The sequence below is a fragment of the Oncorhynchus mykiss genome, chromosome 18 (assembly GCF_013265735.2).
Source record: "Oncorhynchus mykiss isolate Arlee chromosome 18, USDA_OmykA_1.1, whole genome shotgun sequence".
NCBI lineage: Eukaryota > Metazoa > Chordata > Actinopteri > Salmoniformes > Salmonidae > Oncorhynchus > Oncorhynchus mykiss.
The window spans coordinates 2,093,322-2,116,728 of NC_048582.1; the positions used below are offsets into that span (position 1 = coordinate 2,093,322).

At 45.1% G+C, this 23,407-nt stretch overlaps 1 protein-coding gene across 1 annotated transcript in view; it reads right to left on the reverse strand.

Moving 5' to 3' along the window:
* LOC110517047 (protein diaphanous homolog 3) overlaps nucleotides 1-23,407 on the reverse strand; it is a 536,597-nt gene that overhangs the window by 289,931 nt on the left and 223,259 nt on the right. Inside the window, exon 8 of the mRNA XM_036951469.1 lies at nucleotides 2,040-2,176. Within this exon, the coding sequence (XP_036807364.1) occupies nucleotides 2,040-2,176 (137 nt within the window). The remainder of the gene's footprint in view (nucleotides 1-2,039; nucleotides 2,177-23,407) is intronic.

Below are 23,407 nucleotides of genomic sequence, written 5' to 3' on the forward strand. Positions count from 1 at the left end.
CAACTGTCTTTCTGTCTACGACTCTAGGTCTCTGCCAACTGTCTTTCTGTCTACGACTCTAGGTCTCTGCCAACTGTCTTTCTGTCTACGACTCTAGGTCTCTGCCAACTGTCTTTCTGTCTACGACTCTAGGTCTCTGCCAACTGTCTTTCTGTCTACGACTCTAGGTCTCTGCCAACTGTCTTTGTGTCTACGACTCCAGCTCTCTGCCAACTGTCTACGACTCTAGGTCTCTGCCAACTGTCTTTCTGTCTACGACTCTAGGTCTCTGCCAACTGTCTTTCTGTCTACGACTCTAGGTCTCTGCCAACTGTCTTTCTGTCTACGACTCTAGGTCTCTGCCAACTGTCTTTCTGTCTACGTCTCTAGGTCTCTGCCAACTGTCTTTCTGTCTACGACTCTAGGTCTCTGCCAACTGTCTTTCTGTCTACGACTCTAGGTCTCTGCCAACTGTCTTTCTGTCTACGACTCTAGGTCTCTGACAACTGTCTTTCTGTCTACGACTCTAGGTCTCTGCCAACTGTCTTTCTGTCTACGACTCTAGGTCTCTGCCAACTGTCTTTCTGTCTACGACTCTAGCTCTCTGACAACTGTCTACGACTCCAGCTCTCTGCCAACTGTCTTTCTGTCTACGACTCTAGGTCTCTGCCAACTGTCTTTCTGTCTATGACTCCAACTCTCTGCCAACTGTCTATCTGTCTACAACTCTAGGTCTCTGCCAACTGTCTACGACTCTAGGTCTCTGCCTACTGTCTTTCTGTCTACGACTCTAGCTCTCTGCCAACTGTCTTTCTGTCTACGACTCTAGGTCTCTGCCAACTGTCTTTCTGTCTATGACTCTAGCTCTCTGCCAACTGTCTTTCTGTCTACGACTCTAGCTCTCTGACAACTGTCTACGACTCCAGCTCTCTGCCAACTGTCTTTCTGTCTATGACTCTAGCTCTCTGCCAACTGTCTTTATGTCTACAACTCTAGCTCTCTGCCAACTGACCCTCAGCCTCTTCCCTGTTCAACTGTACTGTAGTCAGACTTTAAACAGGTCAATGATCATGGACTCGCTGCTCAGATGCTGTGGATGAGTTTTACCATTTAGCTGGTTCTCCACCACGTGTACATCAGGTAGAAGAGGATGAGCAGGAGAGAGAGGAGAGAGATGGAGAACATGGATGATGGAGGAGAACAGAGGATAGATAACATGGGTGATGGAGGAGAACAGAGGATAGATAACATGGGTGATGGAGGAGAACAGAGGATAGATAACATGGGTGATGGAGGAGAACAGGGGATAGATAACATAAGTGATGGAGGACAGGTGGAGGAGAACAGAGGATAGATAACATGGGTGATGGAGGATAACATGGGATATATAACATGGGTGATGGAGGAGAACAGAGGATAGATAACATGGGTGATGGAGGAGAACAGGGGATAGATAACATGGGTGGTGGAGGAGAACAGAGGATAGATAACATGGGTGATGGAGGAGAACAGAGGATAGATAACATGGGTGATGGAGTAGAACAGGGGATCGATAACATGGGTGATGGAGGAGAACAGGATAGATAACATGGGTGATGGAGGACAGGTAAAGGAAAACAGGGGATAGATAACATGGGTGGTGGAGGAGAACAGAGGATAGATAACATGGGTGATGGAGGACAGGTGAAGGAGAACAGAGGATAGATAACATGGGTGATGGAGGAGAACAGATGATAGATAACATGGGTGATGGAGGACAGGTGAAGGAGAACAGAGGATAGATAACATGGGTGGTGGAGGAGAACAGAGGATAGATAACATGGGTGATGGAGGACAGGTGGAGGAGAACAGGGTATAGATAACATGGGTGATGGAGGAAAACAGATGATAGATAACATGGGTGATGGAGGACAGGTGAAGGAGAACAGGGGATAGATAACATGGGTGATGGTGGAGAACAGAGGATAGATAACATGGGTGATGGAGGACAGGTGGAGGAGAACAGAGGACAGCTAGAGGAAGTCATGTGAGGGCAGAGTGAAGCCGGGATGGGGACGTACGTGTTCTCCTCGCCCACAATGCAGATGGCTGACAGCAGCTTGACCACGTCCGTCATCATGGCAGGCTGGGTGGGGTCGATAGCTCGGGCCAACAGGGTCAGGCACTTCTCCTCTGACAGGATACGCTCCAACCCATACTAGAACCAGACAACAGACAACATGTTAGATAGACTCTCCAACCCATACTAGAACCAGACAACAGATCACATGTTAGATAGACTCTCCACACCATACTAGAACCCGACAACATGTTAGATAGACTCTCCACACCATACTAGAACCAGACAACAGACAGCATGTTAGATAGACTCTCCACACCATACTAGAACCCGACAACATGTTAGATAGACTCTCCACACCATACTAGAACCAGACAGCATGTTAGATAGACTCTCCACACCATACTAGAACCAGACAACATGTTAGATAGACTCTCCACACCATACTAGAACCAGACAGCATGTTAGATAGACTCTCCACACCATACTAGAACCAGACAACATGTTAGATAGACTCTCCACACCATACTAGAACCAGACAACATGTCAGATAGACTCTCCACACCATACTAGAACCAGACAACATGTTAGATAGACTCTCCACACCATACTAGAAACAGATAACATGTTAGATAGACTCTCCACACCATACTAGAACCAGACAACATGTCAGATAGACTCTCCACACCATACTAGAACCAGACAACATGTTAGATAGACTCTCCACACCATACTAGAACCAGACAACATGTTAGATAGACTCTCCACACCATACTAGAACCAGATAACATGTTAGATAGACTCTCCACACCATACTAGAACCAGATAACATGTTAGATAGACTCTCCACACCATACTAGAACCAGACAGCATGTTAGATAGACTCTCCACACCATACTAGAACCAGACAACATGTTAGATAGACTCTCCACACCATACTAGAACCAGACAACATGTTAGATAGACTCTCCACACCATACTAGAACCAGACAACATGTTAGATAGACTCTCCACACCATACTAGAACCAGACAACATGTTAGATAGACTCTCCACACCATACTAGAACCAGACATGTTAGATAGACTCTCCACACCATACTAGAACCAGACATCATGTTAGATAGACTCTCCACACCATACTAGAACCAGACATCATGTTAGATAGACTCTCCACACCATACTAGAACCAGACAACATGTTAGATAGACTCTCCACACCATACTAGAACCAGACAACATGTTAGATAGACTCTCCACACCATACTAGAACCAGACAACATGTTAGATAGACTCTCCACACCATACTAGAACCAGACAGACAACATGTTAGATAGACTCTCCAAACCATACTAGAACCAGACAACAGATCACATGTTAGATAGACTCTCCACACCATACTAGAACCAGACAACATGTTAGATAGACTCTCCACACCATACTAGAACCAGACTAGAACCAGACATCATGTTAGATAGACTCTCCACACCATACTAGAACCAGACAACATGTTAGATAGACTCTTCACACCATACTAGAACCAGACAACATGTTAGATAGACTCTCCACACCATACTAGAACCAGACAACATGTTAGATAGACTCTCCACACCATACTAGAACCAGACAACATGTTAGATAGACTCTCCACACCATACTAGAACCAGACAACATGTTAGATAGACTCTCCACACCATACTAGAACCAGACAGCATGTTAGATAGACTCTCCACACCATACTAGAACCAGACAACATGTTAGATAGACTCTCCACACCATACTAGAACCAGACAACATGTCAGATAGACTCTCCACACCATACTAGAACCAGACAACATGTTAGATAGACTCTCCACACCATACTAGAAACAGATAACATGTTAGATAGACTCTCCACACCATACTAGAACCAGACAACATGTCAGATAGACTCTCCACACCATACTAGAACCAGACAACATGTTAGATAGACTCTCCACACCATACTAGAACCAGACAACATGTTAGATAGACTCTCCACACCATACTAGAACCAGATAACATGTTAGATAGACTCTCCACACCATACTAGAACCAGATAACATGTTAGATAGACTCTCCACACCATACTAGAACCAGACAGCATGTTAGATAGACTCTCCACACCATACTAGAACCAGACAACATGTTAGATACTCTCCACACCATACTAGAACCAGACAACATGTTAGATAGACTCTCCACACCATACTAGAACCAGACAACATGTTAGATAGACTCTCCAAACCATACTAGAACCAGACAACATGTTAGATAGACTCTCCACACCATACTAGAACCAGACAACATGTTAGATAGACTCTCCACACCATACTAGAACCAGACAACATGTTAGATAGACTCTCCACACCATACTAAAACCAGACAACATGTTAGATAGACTCTCCACACCATACTAGAACCAGACAACATGTTAGATAGACTCTCCACACCATACTAGAACCAGACAACATGTTAGATAGACTCTCCACACCATACTAGAACCAGACAACATGTTAGATAGACTCTCCACACCATACTAGAACCAGACAACATGTTAGATAGACTCTCCACACCATACTAGAACCAGACATGTTAGATAGACTCTCCACACCATACTAGAACCAGACATCATGTTAGATAGACTCTCCACACCATACTAGAACCAGACATCATGTTAGATAGACTCTCCACACCATACTAGAACCAGACAACATGTTAGATAGACTCTCCACACCATACTAGAACCAGACAACATGTTAGATAGACTCTCCACACCATACTAGAACCAGACAACATGTTAGATAGACTCTCCACACCATACTAGAACCAGACAGACAACATGTTAGATAGACTCTCCAAACCATACTAGAACCAGACAACAGATCACATGTTAGATAGACTCTCCACACCATACTAGAACCAGACAACATGTTAGATAGACTCTCCACACCATACTAGAACCAGACTAGAACCAGACATCATGTTAGATAGACTCTCCACACCATACTAGAACCAGACAACATGTTAGATAGACTCTTCACACCATACTAGAACCAGACAACATGTTAGATAGACTCTCCACACCATACTAGAACCAGACAACATGTTAGATAGACTCTCCACACCATACTAGAACCAGACAACATGTTAGATAGACTCTCCACACCATACTAGAACCAGACAACATGTTAGATAGACTCTCCACACCATACTAGAACCAGACAACATGTTAGATAGACTCTCCACACCATACTAGAACCAGACAACATGTTAGATAGACTCTCCACACCATACTAGAACCAGACAACATGTTAGATAGACTCTCCACACCATACTAGAACCAGACAACATGTTAGATAGACTCTCCACACCATACTAGAACCAGATAACATGTTAGATAGACTCTCCACACCATACTAGAACCAGACAACATGTTAGATAGACTCTCCACACCATACTAGAACCAGACAACAGATCACATGTTAGATAGACTCTCCACACCATACTAGAACCAGACAACATGTTAGATACTCTCCACACCATACTAGAACCAGACAACATGTTAGATAGACTCTCCACACCATACTAGAACCAGACAACATGTTAGATAGACTCTCCACACCATACTAGAACCAGACAACATGTTAGATAGACTCTCCACACCATACTAGAACCAGACAACATGTTAGATAGACTCTCCACACCATACTAGAACCAGACAACATGTTAGATAGACTCTCCACACCATACTAGAACCAGACAACATGTTAGATAGACTCTCCAAACCATACTAGAACCAGACAACAGATCACATGTTAGATAGACTCTCCACACCATACTAGAACCAGACAACATGTTAGATAGACTCTCCAACCCATACTAGAACCAGACATCATGTTAGATAGACTCTCCACACCATACTAGAACCAGACAACATGTTAGATAGACTCTCCACACCATACTAGAACCAGACATCATGTTAGATAGACTCTCCACACCATACTAGAACCAGACAGACAACATGTTAGATAGACTCTCCACACCATACTAGAACCAGACAACATGTTATATAGACTCTCCACACCATACTAGAACCAGACAACATGTTAGATAGACTCTCTACACCATACTAGAACCAGACAACAGATCACATGTTAGATAGACTCTCCACACCATACTAGAACCAGACAACATGTTAGATAGACTCTCCACACCATACTAGAACCAGACAACAGACAACATGTTAGATAGACTCTCCACACCATACTAGAACCAGACAACAGACAACATGTTAGATAGACTCTCCACACCATACTAGAACCAGACAACATGTTGGATAGACTCTCCACACCATACTAGAACCAGACAACAGATCACACGTTAGATAGACTCTAAACACCATACTAGAACCAGACATGTTAGATAGACTCTTCACACCATAAAGATAACACAGCCATCATTAAAACACATGGTTTAACACAGCAGATAACACAGCCATCATTAAAACTGGAATGTAAAGACATCGCCACCCACACAGGTCTACTGTACGGGGTTTAACACAGCAGATAACACAGTCATCATTAAAACTGGAATGTAAAGACATCGCCACCCACACAGGTCTACTGTACGGGGTTTAACACAGCAGATAACACAGCCATCATTAAAACTGGAATGTAAAGACATCGCCACCCACACAGGTCTACTGTACGGGGTTTAACACAGCAGATAACACAGCCATCATTAAAACTGGAGTGTAAAGACATCGCCACCCAAACAGGTCTACTGTACGGGGTTTAACACAGCAGATAACACAGCCATCATTAAAACTGGAATGTCAAGACATCGCCCACCCACACAGGTCTACTGTACGGGGTTTAACACAGCAGATAACACAGCCATCATTAAAACTGGAATGTCAAGACATCGCCCACCCACATAGGTCTACTGTACGGGGTTTAACACAGCAGATAACACAGCCATCATTAAAACTGGAATGTCAAGACATCGCCACCCACACAGGTCTACTGTACGGGGTTTAACACAGCAGATAACACAGCCATCATTAAAACTGGAATGTCAAGACATCGCCACCCACACAGGTCTACTGTACGGGGTTTAACACAGCAGATAACACAGCCATCATTAAAACTGGAATGTCAAGACATCGCCACCCACACAGGTCTACTGTACGGGGTTTAACACAGCAGATAACACAGCCATCATTAAAACACATGGTTTAACACAGCAGATAACACAGCCATCATTAAAACTGGAATGTCAAGACATCGCCACCCACACAGGTCTACTGTACGGGGTTTAACACAGCAGATAACACAGCCATCATTAAAACTGGAATGTCAAGACATCGCCACCCACACAGGTCTACTGTACGGGGTTTAACACAGCAGATAACACAGCCATCATTAAAACTGGAATGTCAAGACATCGCCCACCCACACAGGTCTACTGTACAGGGTTTAACACAGCAGATAACACAGCCATCATTAAAACTGGAATGTCAAGACATCGCCACCCACACAGGTCTACTGTACGGGGTTTAACACAGCAGATAACACAGCCATCATTAAAACTGGAATGTCAAGACATCGCCCACCCACACAGGTCTACTGTACGGGGTTTAACACAGCAGATAACACAGCCATCATTAAAACTGGAATGTCAAGACATCGCCCACCCACACAGGTCTACTGTACGGGGTTTAACACAGCAGATAACACAGCCATCATTAAAACTGGAATGTCAAGACATCGCCACCCACACAGGTCTACTGTACGGGGTTTAACACAGCAGATAACACAGCCATCATTAAAACTGGAATGTCAAGACATCGCCCACCCACACAGGTCTACTGTACGGGGTTTAACACAGCAGATAACACAGCCATCATTAAAACTGGAATGTCAAGACATCGCCACCCACACAGGTCTACTGTATGGGGTTTAACACAGCAGATAACACAGCCATCATTAAAACTGGAATGTCAAGACATCGCCCACCCACACAGGTCTACTGTACGGGGTTTAACACAGCAGATAACACAGCCATCATTAAAACTGGAATGTCAAGACATCGCCCACCCACACAGGTCTACTGTACGGGGTTTAACACAGCAGATAACACAGCCATCATTAAAACTGGAATGTCAAGACATCGCCACCCACACAGGTCTACTGTATGGGGTTTAACACAGCAGATAACACAGCCATCATTAAAACTGGAATGTCAAGACATCGCCACCCACACAGGTCTACTGTACGGGGTTTAACACAGCAGATAACACAGCCATCATTAAAACTGGAATGTCAAGACATCGCCACCCACACAGGTCTACTGTACGGGGTTTAACACAGCAGATAACACAGCCATCATTAAAACTGGAATGTAAAGACATCGCCACCCACACAGGTCTACTGTACGGGGTTTAACACAGCAGATAACACAGCCATCATTAAAACTGTAATGTAAAGACATTGCCACCCACACAGGTCTACTGTACGGGGTTTAACACAGCAGATAACACAGCCATCATTAAAACTGGAATGTCAAGACATCGCCACACACACAGGTCTACTGTACGGGGTTTAACACAGCCATCATTAAAACTGGAATGTCAAGACATCGTCCCACACACAGGTCTACTGTACGGGGTTTAACACAGCAGATAACACAGCCATCATTAAAACTGGAATGTCAAGACATCGCCCACCCACACAGGTCTACTGTACGGGGTTTAACACAGCAAATAACACAGCCATCATTAAAACTGGAATGTCAAGACATCGCCCACCCACACAGGTCTACTGTACGGGGTTTAACACAGCAGATAACACAGCCATCATTAAAACTGGAATGTCAAGACATCGCCACCCACACAGGTCTACTGTACGGGGTTTAACACAGCAGATAACACAGCCATCATTAAAACTGGAATGTCAAGACATCGCCACCCACACAGGTCTACTGTACGGGGTTTAACACAGCAGATAACACAGCCATCATTAAAACTGGAATGTCAAGACATCGGCCACCCACACAGGTCTACTGTACGGGGTTTAACACAGCAGATAACACAGCCATCATTAAAACTGGAATGTCAAGACATCGCCACCCACACAGGTCTACTGTACGGGGTTTAACACAGCAGATAACACAGCCATCATTAAAACTGGAATGTCAAGACATCGCCACCCACACAGGTCTACTGTACGGGGTTTAACACAGCAGATAACACAGCCATCACTAAAACTGGAATGTCAAGACATCGCCACCCACACAGGTCTACTGTACGGGGTTTAACACAGCAGATAACACAGCCATCATTAAAACTGGAATGTCAAGACATCGCCACCCACACAGGTCTACTGTACGGGGTTTAACACAGCAGATAACACAGCCATCATTAAAACTGGAATGTCAAGACATCGCCCACCCACACAGGTCTACTGTACGGGGTTTAACACAGCAAATAACACAGCCATCATTAAAACTGGAATGTAAAGACATCGCCACCCACACAGGTCTACTGTACGGGGTTTAACACAGCAGATAACACAGCCATCATTAAAACTGGAATGTCAAGACATCGCCACACACACAGGTCTACTGTACGGGGTTTAACACAGCCATCATTAAAACTGGAATGTCAAGACATCGTCCCACACACAGGTCTACTGTACGGGGTTTAACACAGCAGATAACACAGCCATCATTAAAACTGGAATGTCAAGACATCGCCCACCCACACAGGTCTACTGTACGGGGTTTAACACAGCAAATAACACAGCCATCATTAAAACTGGAATGTCAAGACATCGCCCACCCACACAGGTCTACTGTACGGGGTTTAACACAGCAGATAACACAGCCATCATTAAAACTGGAATGTCAAGACATCGCCACCCACACAGGTCTACTGTACGGGGTTTAACACAGCAGATAACACAGCCATCATTAAAACTGGAATGTCAAGACATCGCCACCCACACAGGTCTACTGTACGGGGTTTAACACAGCAGATAACACAGCCATCATTAAAACTGGAATGTCAAGACATCGCCCACCCACACAGGTCTACTGTACGGGGTTTAACACAGCAGATAACACAGCCATCATTAAAACTGGAATGTCAAGACATCGCCACCCACACAGGTCTACTGTACGGGGTTTAACACAGCAGCTAACACAGCCATCATTAAAACTGGAATGTCAAGACATCGCCACCCACACAGGTCTACTGTACGGGGTTTAACACAGCAGATAACACAGCCATCACTAAAACTGGAATGTCAAGACATCGCCACCCACACAGGTCTACTGTACGGGGTTTAACACAGCAGATAACACAGCCATCATTAAAACTGGAATGTCAAGACATCGCCACCCACACAGGTCTACTGTACGGGGTTTAACACAGCAGATAACACAGCCATCATTAAAACTGGAATGTCAAGACATCGCCACCCACACAGGTCTACTGTACGGGGTTTAACACAGCAGATAACACAGCCATCATTAAAACTGGAATGTCAAGACATCGCCACCCACACAGGTCTACTGTACGGGGTTTAACACAGCAGATAACACAGCCATCATTAAAACTGGAATGTCAAGACATCGCCCACCCACACAGGTCTACTGTACGGGGTTTAACACAGCAGATAACACAGCCATCATTAAAACTGGAATGTCAAGACATCGCCACACACACAGGTCTACTGTACGGGGTTTAACACAGCAGATAACACAGCCATCATTAAAACTGGAATGTAAAGACATCGCCCACCCACACAGGTCTACTGTACGGGGTTTAACACAGCAGATAACACAGCCATCACTAAAACTGGAATGTCAAGACATCGCCACCCACACAGGTCTACTGTACGGGGTTTAACACAGCAGATAACACAGCCATCATTAAAACTGGAATGTAAAGACATTGCCACCCACACAGGTCTACTGTACGGGGTTTAACACAGCAGATAACACAGCCATCATTAAAACTGGAATGTCAAGACATCGCCCACCCACACAGGTCTACTGTATGGGGTTTAACACAGCAGATAACACAGCCATCATTAAAACTGGAATGTCAAGACATCGCCACCCACACAGGTCTACTGTACGGGGTTTAACACAGCAGATAACACAGCCATCATTAAAACTGGAATGTAAAGACATCGCCACCCACACAGGTCTACTGTACGGGGTTTAACACAGCAGATAACACAGCCATCATTAAAACTGGAATGTCAAGACATCGCCACACACACAGGTCTACTGTACGGGGTTTAACACAGCCATCATTAAAACTGGAATGTCAAGACATCGTCCCACACACAGGTCTACTGTACGGGGTTTAACACAGCAGATAACACAGCCATCATTAAAACTGGAATGTCAAGACATCGCCCACCCACACAGGTCTACTGTACGGGGTTTAACACAGCAGATAACACAGCCATCATTAAAACTGGAATGTCAAGACATCACCCACCCACACAGGTCTACTGTACGGGGTTTAACACAGCAGATAACACAGCCATCATTAAAACTGGAATGTCAAGACATCGCCACCCACACAGGTCTACTGTACGGGGTTTAACACAGCAGATAACACAGCCATCATTAAAACTGGAATGTCAAGACATCGCCACCCACACAGGTCTACTGTACGGGGTTTAACACAGCAGATAACACAGCCATCATTAAAACTGGAATGTCAAGACATCGCCACCCACACAGGTCTACTGTACGGGGTTTAACACAGCAGATAACACAGCCATCATTAAAACTGGAATGTCAAGACATCGCCACCCACACAGGTCTACTGTACGGGGTTTAACACAGCAGCTAACACAGCCATCATTAAAACTGGAATGTCAAGACATCGCCACCCACACAGGTCTACTGTACGGGGTTTAACACAGCAGATAACACAGCCATCACTAAAACTGGAATGTCAAGACATCGCCACCCACACAGGTCTACTGTACGGGGTTTAACACAGCAGATAACACAGCCATCATTAAAACTGGAATGTCAAGACATCGCCACCCACACAGGTCTACTGTACGGGGTTTAACACAGCAGATAACACAGCCATCATTAAAACTGGAATGTCAAGACATCGCCACCCACACAGGTCTACTGTACGGGGTTTAACACAGCAGATAACACAGCCATCATTAAAACTGGAATGTCAAGACATCGCCACCCACACAGGTCTACTGTACGGGGTTTAACACAGCAGATAACACAGCCATCATTAAAACTGGAATGTCAAGACATCGCCCACCCACACAGGTCTACTGTACGGGGTTTAACACAGCAGATAACACAGCCATCATTAAAACTGGAATGTCAAGACATCGCCACACACACAGGTCTACTGTACGGGGTTTAACACAGCAGATAACACAGCCATCATTAAAACTGGAATGTAAAGACATCGCCCACCCACACAGGTCTACTGTACGGGGTTTAACACAGCAGATAACACAGCCATCACTAAAACTGGAATGTCAAGACATCGCCACCCACACAGGTCTACTGTACGGGGTTTAACACAGCAGATAACACAGCCATCATTAAAACTGGAATGTAAAGACATTGCCACCCACACAGGTCTACTGTACGGGGTTTAACACAGCAGATAACACAGCCATCATTAAAACTGGAATGTCAAGACATCGCCCACCCACACAGGTCTACTGTATGGGGTTTAACACAGCAGATAACACAGCCATCATTAAAACTGGAATGTCAAGACATCGCCACCCACACAGGTCTACTGTACGGGGTTTAACACAGCAGATAACACAGCCATCATTAAAACTGGAATGTAAAGACATCGCCACCCACACAGGTCTACTGTACGGGGTTTAACACAGCAGATAACACAGCCATCATTAAAACTGGAATGTCAAGACATCGCCACACACACAGGTCTACTGTACGGGGTTTAACACAGCCATCATTAAAACTGGAATGTCAAGACATCGTCCCACACACAGGTCTACTGTACGGGGTTTAACACAGCAGATAACACAGCCATCATTAAAACTGGAATGTCAAGACATCGCCCACCCACACAGGTCTACTGTACGGGGTTTAACACAGCAGATAACACAGCCATCATTAAAACTGGAATGTCAAGACATCACCCACCCACACAGGTCTACTGTACGGGGTTTAACACAGCAGATAACACAGCCATCATTAAAACTGGAATGTCAAGACATCGCCACCCACACAGGTCTACTGTACGGGGTTTAACACAGCAGATAACACAGCCATCATTAAAACTGGAATGTCAAGACATCGCCACCCACACAGGTCTACTGTACGGGGTTTAACACAGCAGATAACACAGCCATCATTAAAACTGGAATGTCAAGACATCGCCACCCACACAGGTCTACTGTACGGGGTTTAACACAGCAGATAACACAGCCATCATTAAAACTGGAATGTCAAGACATCGCCACCCACACAGGTCTACTGTACGGGGTTTAACACAGCAGATAACACAGCCATCATTAAAACTGGAATGTAAAGACATCGCCCACCCACACAGGTCTACTGTACGGGGTTTAACACAGCAGATAACACAGCCATCATTAAAACTGGAATGTCAAGACATCGCCACCCACACAGGTCTACTGTACGGGGTTTAACACAGCAGATAACACAGCCATCATTAAAACTGGAATGTAAAGACATCGCCACCCACACAGGTCTACTGTACGGGGTTTAACACAGCAGATAACACAGCCATCATTAAAACTGGAATGTAAAGACATCGCCACCCACACAGGTCTACTGTACGGGGTTTAACACAGCAGATAACACAGCCATCATTAAAACTGGAATGTCAAGACATCGCCACCCACACAGGTCTACTGTACGGGGTTTAACACAGCAGATAACACAGCCATCATTAAAACTGGAATGTAAAGACATCGCCCACCCACACAGGTCTACTGTACGGGGTTTAACACAGCAGATAACACAGCCATCATTAAAACTGGAATGTCAAGACATCGCCACCCACACAGGTCTACTGTACGGGGTTTAACACAGCAGATAACACAGCCATCATTAAAACTGGAATGTAAAGACATCGCCACCCACACAGGTCTACTGTACGGGGTTTAACACAGCAGATAACACAGCCATCATTAAAACTGGAATGTAAAGACATCGCCACCCACACAGGTCTACTATACGGGGTTTAACACAGCAGATAACACAGCCATCATTAAAACTGGAATGTAAAGACATCGCCACCCACACAGGTCTACTGTACGGGGTTTAACACAGCAGATAACACAGCCATCATTAAAACTGGAATGTAAAGACATTGCCACCCACACAGGTCTACTGTACGGGGTTTAACACAGCAGATAACACAGCCATCATTAAAACTGGAATGTAAAGACATCGCCACCCACACAGGTCTACTGTAAGGGGTTTAACACAGCAGATAACACAGCCATCATTAAAACTGGAATGTCAAGACATCGCCACCCACACAGGTCTACTGTACGGGGTTTAACACAGCAGATAACACAGCCATCATTAAAACTGGAATGTAAAGACATCGCCACCCACACAGGTCTACTGTACGGGGTTTAACACAGCAGATAACACAGCCATCATTAAAACTGGAATGTCAAGACATCGCCACCCACACAGGTCTACTGTACGGGGTTTAACACAGCAGATAACACAGCCATCATTAAAACTGGAATGTAAAGACATCGCCACCCACACAGGTCTACTGTACGGGGTTTAACACAGCAGATAACACAGCCATCATTAAAACTGGAATGTAAAGACATCGCCACCCACACAGGTCTACTGTACGGGGTTTAACACAGCAGATAACACAGCCATCATTAAAACTGGAATGTAAAGACATCGCCACCCACACAGGTCTACTGTACGGGGTTTAACACAGCAGATAACACAGCCATCATTAAAACTGGAATGTAAAGACATTGCCACCCACACAGGTCTACTGTACGGGGTTTAACACAGCAGATAACACAGCCATCATTAAAACTGGAATGTAAAGACATCGCCCACCCACACAGGTCTACTGTACGGGGTTTAACACAGCAGAAATCACAGCCATCATTAAAACTGGAATGTCAAGACATCGCCACCCACACAGGTCTACTGTACGGGGTTTAACACAGCAGATAACACAGCCATCATTAAAACTGGAATGTAAAGACATCGCCACCCACACAGGTCTACTGTACGGGGTTTAACACAGCAGATAACACAGCCATCATTAAAACTGGAATGTAAAGACATCGCCACCCACACAGGTCTACTGTACGGGGTTTAACACAGCAGATAACACAGCCATCATTAAAACTGGAATGTAAAGACATCGCCACCCACACAGGTCTACTGTAAGGGGTTTAACACAGCAGATAACACAGCCATCATTAAAACTGGAATGTCAAGACATCGCCACCCACACAGGTCTACTGTACGGGGTTTAACACAGCAGATAACACAGCCATCATTAAAACTGGAATGTCAAGACATCGCCACCCACACAGGTCTACTGTACGGGGTTTAACACAGCAGATAACACAGCCATCATTAAAACTGGAATGTCAAGACATCGCCCACCCACACAGGTCTACTGTACGGGGTTTAACACAGCAGATAACACAGCCATCATTAAAACTGGAATGTCAAGACATCGCCACACACACAGGTCTACTGTACGGGGTTTAACACAGCAGATAACACAGCCATCATTAAAACTGGAATGTAAAGACATCGCCCACCCACACAGGTCTACTGTACGGGGTTTAACACAGCAGATAACACAGCCATCACTAAAACTGGAATGTCAAGACATCGCCACCCACACAGGTCTACTGTACGGGGTTTAACACAGCAGATAACACAGCCATCATTAAAACTGGAATGTAAAGACATTGCCACCCACACAGGTCTACTGTACGGGGTTTAACACAGCAGATAACACAGCCATCATTAAAACTGGAATGTCAAGACATCGCCCACCCACACAGGTCTACTGTATGGGGTTTAACACAGCAGATAACACAGCCATCATTAAAACTGGAATGTCAAGACATCGCCACCCACACAGGTCTACTGTACGGGGTTTAACACAGCAGATAACACAGCCATCATTAAAACTGGAATGTAAAGACATCGCCACCCACACAGGTCTACTGTACGGGGTTTAACACAGCAGATAACACAGCCATCATTAAAACTGGAATGTCAAGACATCGCCACACACACAGGTCTACTGTACGGGGTTTAACACAGCCATCATTAAAACTGGAATGTCAAGACATCGCCCACCCACACAGGTCTACTGTACGGGGTTTAACACAGCAGATAACACAGCCATCATTAAAACTGGAATGTCAAGACATCACCCACCCACACAGGTCTACTGTACGGGGTTTAACACAGCAGATAACACAGCCATCATTAAAACTGGAATGTCAAGACATCGCCACCCACACAGGTCTACTGTACGGGGTTTAACACAGCAGATAACACAGCCATCATTAAAACTGGAATGTCAAGACATCGCCACCCACACAGGTCTACTGTACGGGGTTTAACACAGCAGATAACACAGCCATCATTAAAACTGGAATGTCAAGACATCGCCACCCACACAGGTCTACTGTACGGGGTTTAACACAGCAGATAACACAGCCATCATTAAAACTGGAATGTCAAGACATCGCCACCCACACAGGTCTACTGTACGGGGTTTAACACAGCAGATAACACAGCCATCATTAAAACTGGAATGTAAAGACATCGCCCACCCACACAGGTCTACTGTACGGGGTTTAACACAGCAGATAACACAGCCATCATTAAAACTGGAATGTCAAGACATCGCCACCCACACAGGTCTACTGTACGGGGTTTAACACAGCAGATAACACAGCCATCATTAAAACTGGAATGTAAAGACATCGCCACCCACACAGGTCTACTGTACGGGGTTTAACACAGCAGATAACACAGCCATCATTAAAACTGGAATGTAAAGACATCGCCACCCACACAGGTCTACTGTACGGGGTTTAACACAGCAGATAACACAGCCATCATTAAAACTGGAATGTCAAGACATCGCCACCCACACAGGTCTACTGTACGGGGTTTAACACAGCAGATAACACAGCCATCATTAAAACTGGAATGTAAAGACATCGCCACCCACACAGGTCTACTGTACGGGGTTTAACACAGCAGATAACACAGCCATCATTAAAACTGGAATGTCAAGACATCGCCACCCACACAGGTCTACTATACGGGGTTTAACACAGCAGATAACACAGCCATCATTAAAACTGGAATGTCAAGACATCGCCACCCACACAGGTCTACTGTACGGGGTTTAACACAGCAGATAACACAGCCATCATTAAAACTGGAATGTAAAGACATCGCCCACCCACACAGGTCTACTGTACGGGGTTTAACACAGCAGATAACACAGCCATCATTAAAACTGGAATGTAAAGACATCGCCACCCACACAGGTCTACTGTACGGGGTTTAACACAGCAGATAACACAGCCATCATTAAAACTGGAATGTCAAGACATCGCCACCCACACAGGTCTACTGTACGGGGTTTAACACAGCAGATAACACAGCCATCATTAAAACTGGAATGTAAAGACATCGCCACCCACACAGGTCTACTGTACGGGGTTTAACACAGCAGATAACACAGCCATCATTAAAACTGGAATGTCAAGACATCGCCACCCACACAGGTCTACTGTACGGGGTTTAACACAGCAGATAACACAGCCATCATTAAAACTGGAATGTAAAGACATCGCCACCCACACAGGTCTACTGTACGGGGTTTAACACAGCAGATAACACAGCCATCATTAAAACTGGAATGTAAAGACATCGCCACCCACACAGGTCTACTGTACGGGGTTTAACACAGCAGATAACACAGCCATCATTAAAACTGGAATGTAAAGACATCGCCACCCACACAGGTCTACTGTACGGGGTTTAACACAGCAGATAACACAGCCATCATTAAAACTGGAATGTAAAGACATTGCCACCCACACAGGTCTACTGTACGGGGTTTAACACAGCAGATAACACAGCCATCATTAAAACTGGAATGTAAAGACATCGCCACCCACACAGGTCTACTGTACGGGGTTTAACACAGCAGAAATCACAGCCATCATTAAAACTGGAATGTCAAGACATCGCCACCCACACAGGTCTACTGTACGGGGTTTAACACAGCAGATAACACAGCCATCATTAAAACTGGAATGTAAAGACATCGCCACCCACACAGGTCTACTGTACGGGGTTTAACACAGCAGATAACACAGCCATCATTAAAACTGGAATGTAAAGACATCGCCACCCACACAGGTCTACTGTACGGGGTTTAACACAGCAGATAACACAGCCATCATTAAAACTGGAATGTAAAGACATCGCCACCCACACAGGTCTACTGTAAGGGGTTTAACACAGCAGATAACACAGCCATCATTAAAACTGGAATGTCAAGACATCGCCACCCACACAGGTCTACTGTACGGGGTTTAACACAGCAGATAACACAGCCATCATTAAAACTGGAATGTCAAGACATCGCCACCCACACAGGTCTACTGTACGGGGTTTAACACAGCAGATAACACAGCCATCATTAAAACTGGAATGTCAAGACATCGCCCACCCACACAGGTCTACTGTACGGGGTTTAACACAGCAGATAACACAGCCATCATTAAAACTGGAATGTCAAGACATCGCCACACACACAGGTCTACTGTACGGGGTTTAACACAGCAGATAACACAGCCATCATTAAAACTGGAATGTAAAGACATCGCCCACCCACACAGGTCTACTGTACGGGGTTTAACACAGCAGATAACACAGCCATCACTAAAACTGGAATGTCAAGACATCGCCACCCACACAGGTCTACTGTACGGGGTTTAACACAGCAGATAACACAGCCATCATTAAAACTGGAATGTAAAGACATTGCCACCCACACAGGTCTACTGTACGGGGTTTAACACAGCAGATAACACAGCCATCATTAAAACTGGAATGTCAAGACATCGCCCACCCACACAGGTCTACTGTATGGGGTTTAACACAGCAGATAACACAGCCATCATTAAAACTGGAATGTCAAGACATCGCCACCCACACAGGTCTACTGTACGGGGTTTAACACAGCAGATAACACAGCCATCATTAAAACTGGAATGTAAAGACATCGCCACCCACACAGGTCTACTGTACGGGGTTTAACACAGCAGATAACACAGCCATCATTAAAACTGGAATGTCAAGACATCGCCACACACACAGGTCTACTGTACGGGGTTTAACACAGCCATCATTAAAACTGGAATGTCAAGACATCGCCCACCCACACAGGTCTACTGTACGGGGTTTAACACAGCAGATAACACAGCCATCATTAAAACTGGAATGTCAAGACATCACCCACCCACACAGGTCTACTGTACGGGGTTTAACACAGCAGATAACACAGCCATCATTAAAACTGGAATGTCAAGACATCGCCACCCACACAGGTCTACTGTACGGGGTTTAACACAGCAGATAACACAGCCATCATTAAAACTGGAATGTCAAGACATCGCCACCCACACAGGTCTACTGTACGGGGTTTAACACAGCAGATAACACAGCCATCATTAAAACTGGAATGTCAAGACATCGCCACCCACACAGGTCTACTGTACGGGGTTTAACACAGCAGATAACACAGCCATCATTAAAACTGGAATGTCAAGACATCGCCACCCACACAGGTCTACTGTACGGGGTTTAACACAGCAGATAACACAGCCATCATTAAAACTGGAATGTAAAGACATCGCCCACCCACACAGGTCTACTGTACGGGGTTTAACACAGCAGATAACACAGCCATCATTAAAACTGGAATGTCAAGACATCGCCACCCACACAGGTCTACTGTACGGGGTTTAACACAGCAGATAACACAGCCATCATTAAAACTGGAATGTAAAGACATCGCCACCCACACAGGTCTACTGTACGGGGTTTAACACAGCAGATAACACAGCCATCATTAAAACTGGAATGTAAAGACATCGCCACCCACACAGGTCTACTGTACGGGGTTTAACACAGCAGATAACACAGCCATCATTAAAACTGGAATGTCAAGACATCGCCACCCACACAGGTCTACTGTACGGGGTTTAACACAGCAGATAACACAGCCATCATTAAAACTGGAATGTAAAGACATCGCCCACCCACACAGGTCTACTGTACGGGGTTTAACACAGCAGATAACACAGCCATCATTAAAACTGGAATGTCAAGACATCGCCACCCACACAGGTCTACTGTACGGGGTTTAACACAGCAGATAACACAGCCATCATTAAAACTGGAATGTAAAGACATCGCCACCCACACAGGTCTACTGTACGGGGTTTAACACAGCAGATAACACAGCCATCATTAAAACTGGAATGTAAAGACATCGCCACCCACACAGGTCTACTGTACGGGGTTTAACACAGCAGATAACACAGCCATCATTAAAACTGGAATGTAAAGACATCGCCACCCACACAGGTCTACTGTACGGGGTTTAACACAGCAGATAACACAGCCATCATTAAAACTGGAATGTAAAGACATTGCCACCCACACAGGTCTACTGTACGGGGTTTAACACAGCAGATAACACAGCCATCATTAAAACTGGAATGTAAAGACATCGCCACCCACACAGGTCTACTGTAAGGGGTTTAACACAGCAGATAACACAGCCATCATTAAAACTGGAATGTCAAGACATCGCCACCCACACAGGTCTACTGTACGGGGTTTAACACAGCAGATAACACAGCCATCATTAAAACTGGAATGTAAAGACATCGCCACCCACACAGGTCTACTGTACGGGGTTTAACACAGCAGATAACACAGCCATCATTAAAACTGGAATGTCAAGACATCGCCACCCACACATGTCTACTGTACGGGGTTTAACACAGCAGATAACACAGCCATCATTAAAACTGGAATGTAAAGACATCGCCACCCACACAGGTCTACTGTACGGGGTTTAACACAGCAGATAACACAGCCATCATTAAAACTGGAATGTAAAGACATCGCCACCCACACAGGTCTACTGTACGGGGTTTAACACAGCAGATAACACAGCCATCATTAAAACTGGAATGTAAAGACATCGCCACCCACACAGGTCTACTGTACGGGGTTTAACACAGCAGATAACACAGCCATCATTAAAACTGGAATGTAAAGACATTGCCACCCACACAGGTCTACTGTACGGGGTTTAACACAGCAGATAACACAGCCATCATTAAAACTGGAATGTAAAGACATCGCCCACCCACACAGGTCTACTGTACGGGGTTTAACACAGCAGAAATCACAGCCATCATTAAAACTGGAATGTCAAGACATCGCCACCCACACAGGTCTACTGTACGGGGTTTAACACAGCAGATAACACAGCCATCATTAAAACTGGAATGTAAAGACATCGCCACCCACACAGGTCTACTGTACGGGGTTTAACACAGCAGATAACACAGCCATCATTAAAACTGGAATGTAAAGACATCGCCACCCACACAGGTCTACTGTACGGGGTTTAACACAGCAGATAACACAGCCATCATTAAAACTGGAATGTAAAGACATCGCCACCCACACAGGTCTACTGTAAGGGGTTTAACACAGCAGATAACACAGCCATCATTAAAACTGGAATGTCAAGACATCGCCACCCACACAGGTCTACTGTACGGGGTTTAACACAGCAGATAACACAGCCATCATTAAAACTGGAATGTCAAGACATCGCCACCCACACAGGTCTACTGTACGGGGTTTAACACAGCAGATAACACAGCCATCATTAAAACTGGAATGTAAAGACATCGCCACCCACACAGGTCTACTGTACGGGGTTTAACACAGCAGATAACACAGCCATCATTAAAACTGGAATGTAAAGACATCGCCACCCACACAGGTCTACTGTACGGGGTTTAACACAGCAGATAACACAGCCATCATTAAAACTGGAATGTAAAGACATCGCCACCCACACAGGTCTACTGTACGGGGTTTAACACAGCAGATAACACAGCCATCATTAAAACTGGAATGTAAAGACATTGCCACCCACACAGGTCTACTGTACGGGGTTTAACACAGCAGATAACACAGCCATCATTAAAACTGGAATGTAAAGACATCGCCACCCACACAGGTCTACTGTACAGGGTTTAACACAGCAGATAACACAGCCATCATTAAAACTGGAATGTCAAGACATCGCCACCCACACAGGTCTACTGTACGGGGTTTAACACAGCAGATAACACAGCCATCATTAAAACTGGAATGTCAAGACATCGCCACCCACACAGGTCTACTGTACGGGGTTTAACACAGCAGATAACACAGCCATCATTAAAACTGGAATGTCAAGACATCGCCACCCACACAGGTCTACTGTACGGGGTTTAACACAGCAGATAACACAGCCATCATTAAAACTGGAATGTCAAGACATCGCCACCCACACAGGTCTACTGTACGGGGTTTAACACAGCAGATAACACAGCCATCATTAAAACTGGAATGTCAAGACATCGCCACCCACACAGGTCTACTGTACGGGGTTTAACACAGCAGATAACACAGCCATCATTAAAACTGGAATGTCAAGACATCGCCACCCACACAGGTCTACTGTACGGGGTTTAACACAGCAGATAACACAGCCATCATTAAAACTGGAATGTCAAGACATCGCCCCCCACACAGGTCTACTGTACAGGGTTTAACACAGCAGATAACACAGCCATCATTAAAACTGGAATGTCAAGACATCGCCACCCACACAGGTCTACTGTACGGGGTTTAACACAGCAGATAACACAGCCATCATTAAAACTGGAATGTCAAGACATCGCCACCCACACAGGTCTACTGTACGGGGTTTAACACAGCAGATAACACAGCCATCATTAAAACTGGAATGTCAAGACATCGCCACCCACACAGGTCTACTGTACGGGGTTTAACACAGCAGATAACACAGCCATCATTAAAACTGGAATGTAAAGACATCGCCACCCACACAGGTCTACTGTACGGGGTTTAACACAGCAGATAACACAGCCATCATTAAAACTGGAATGTCAAGACATCGCCACCCACACAGGT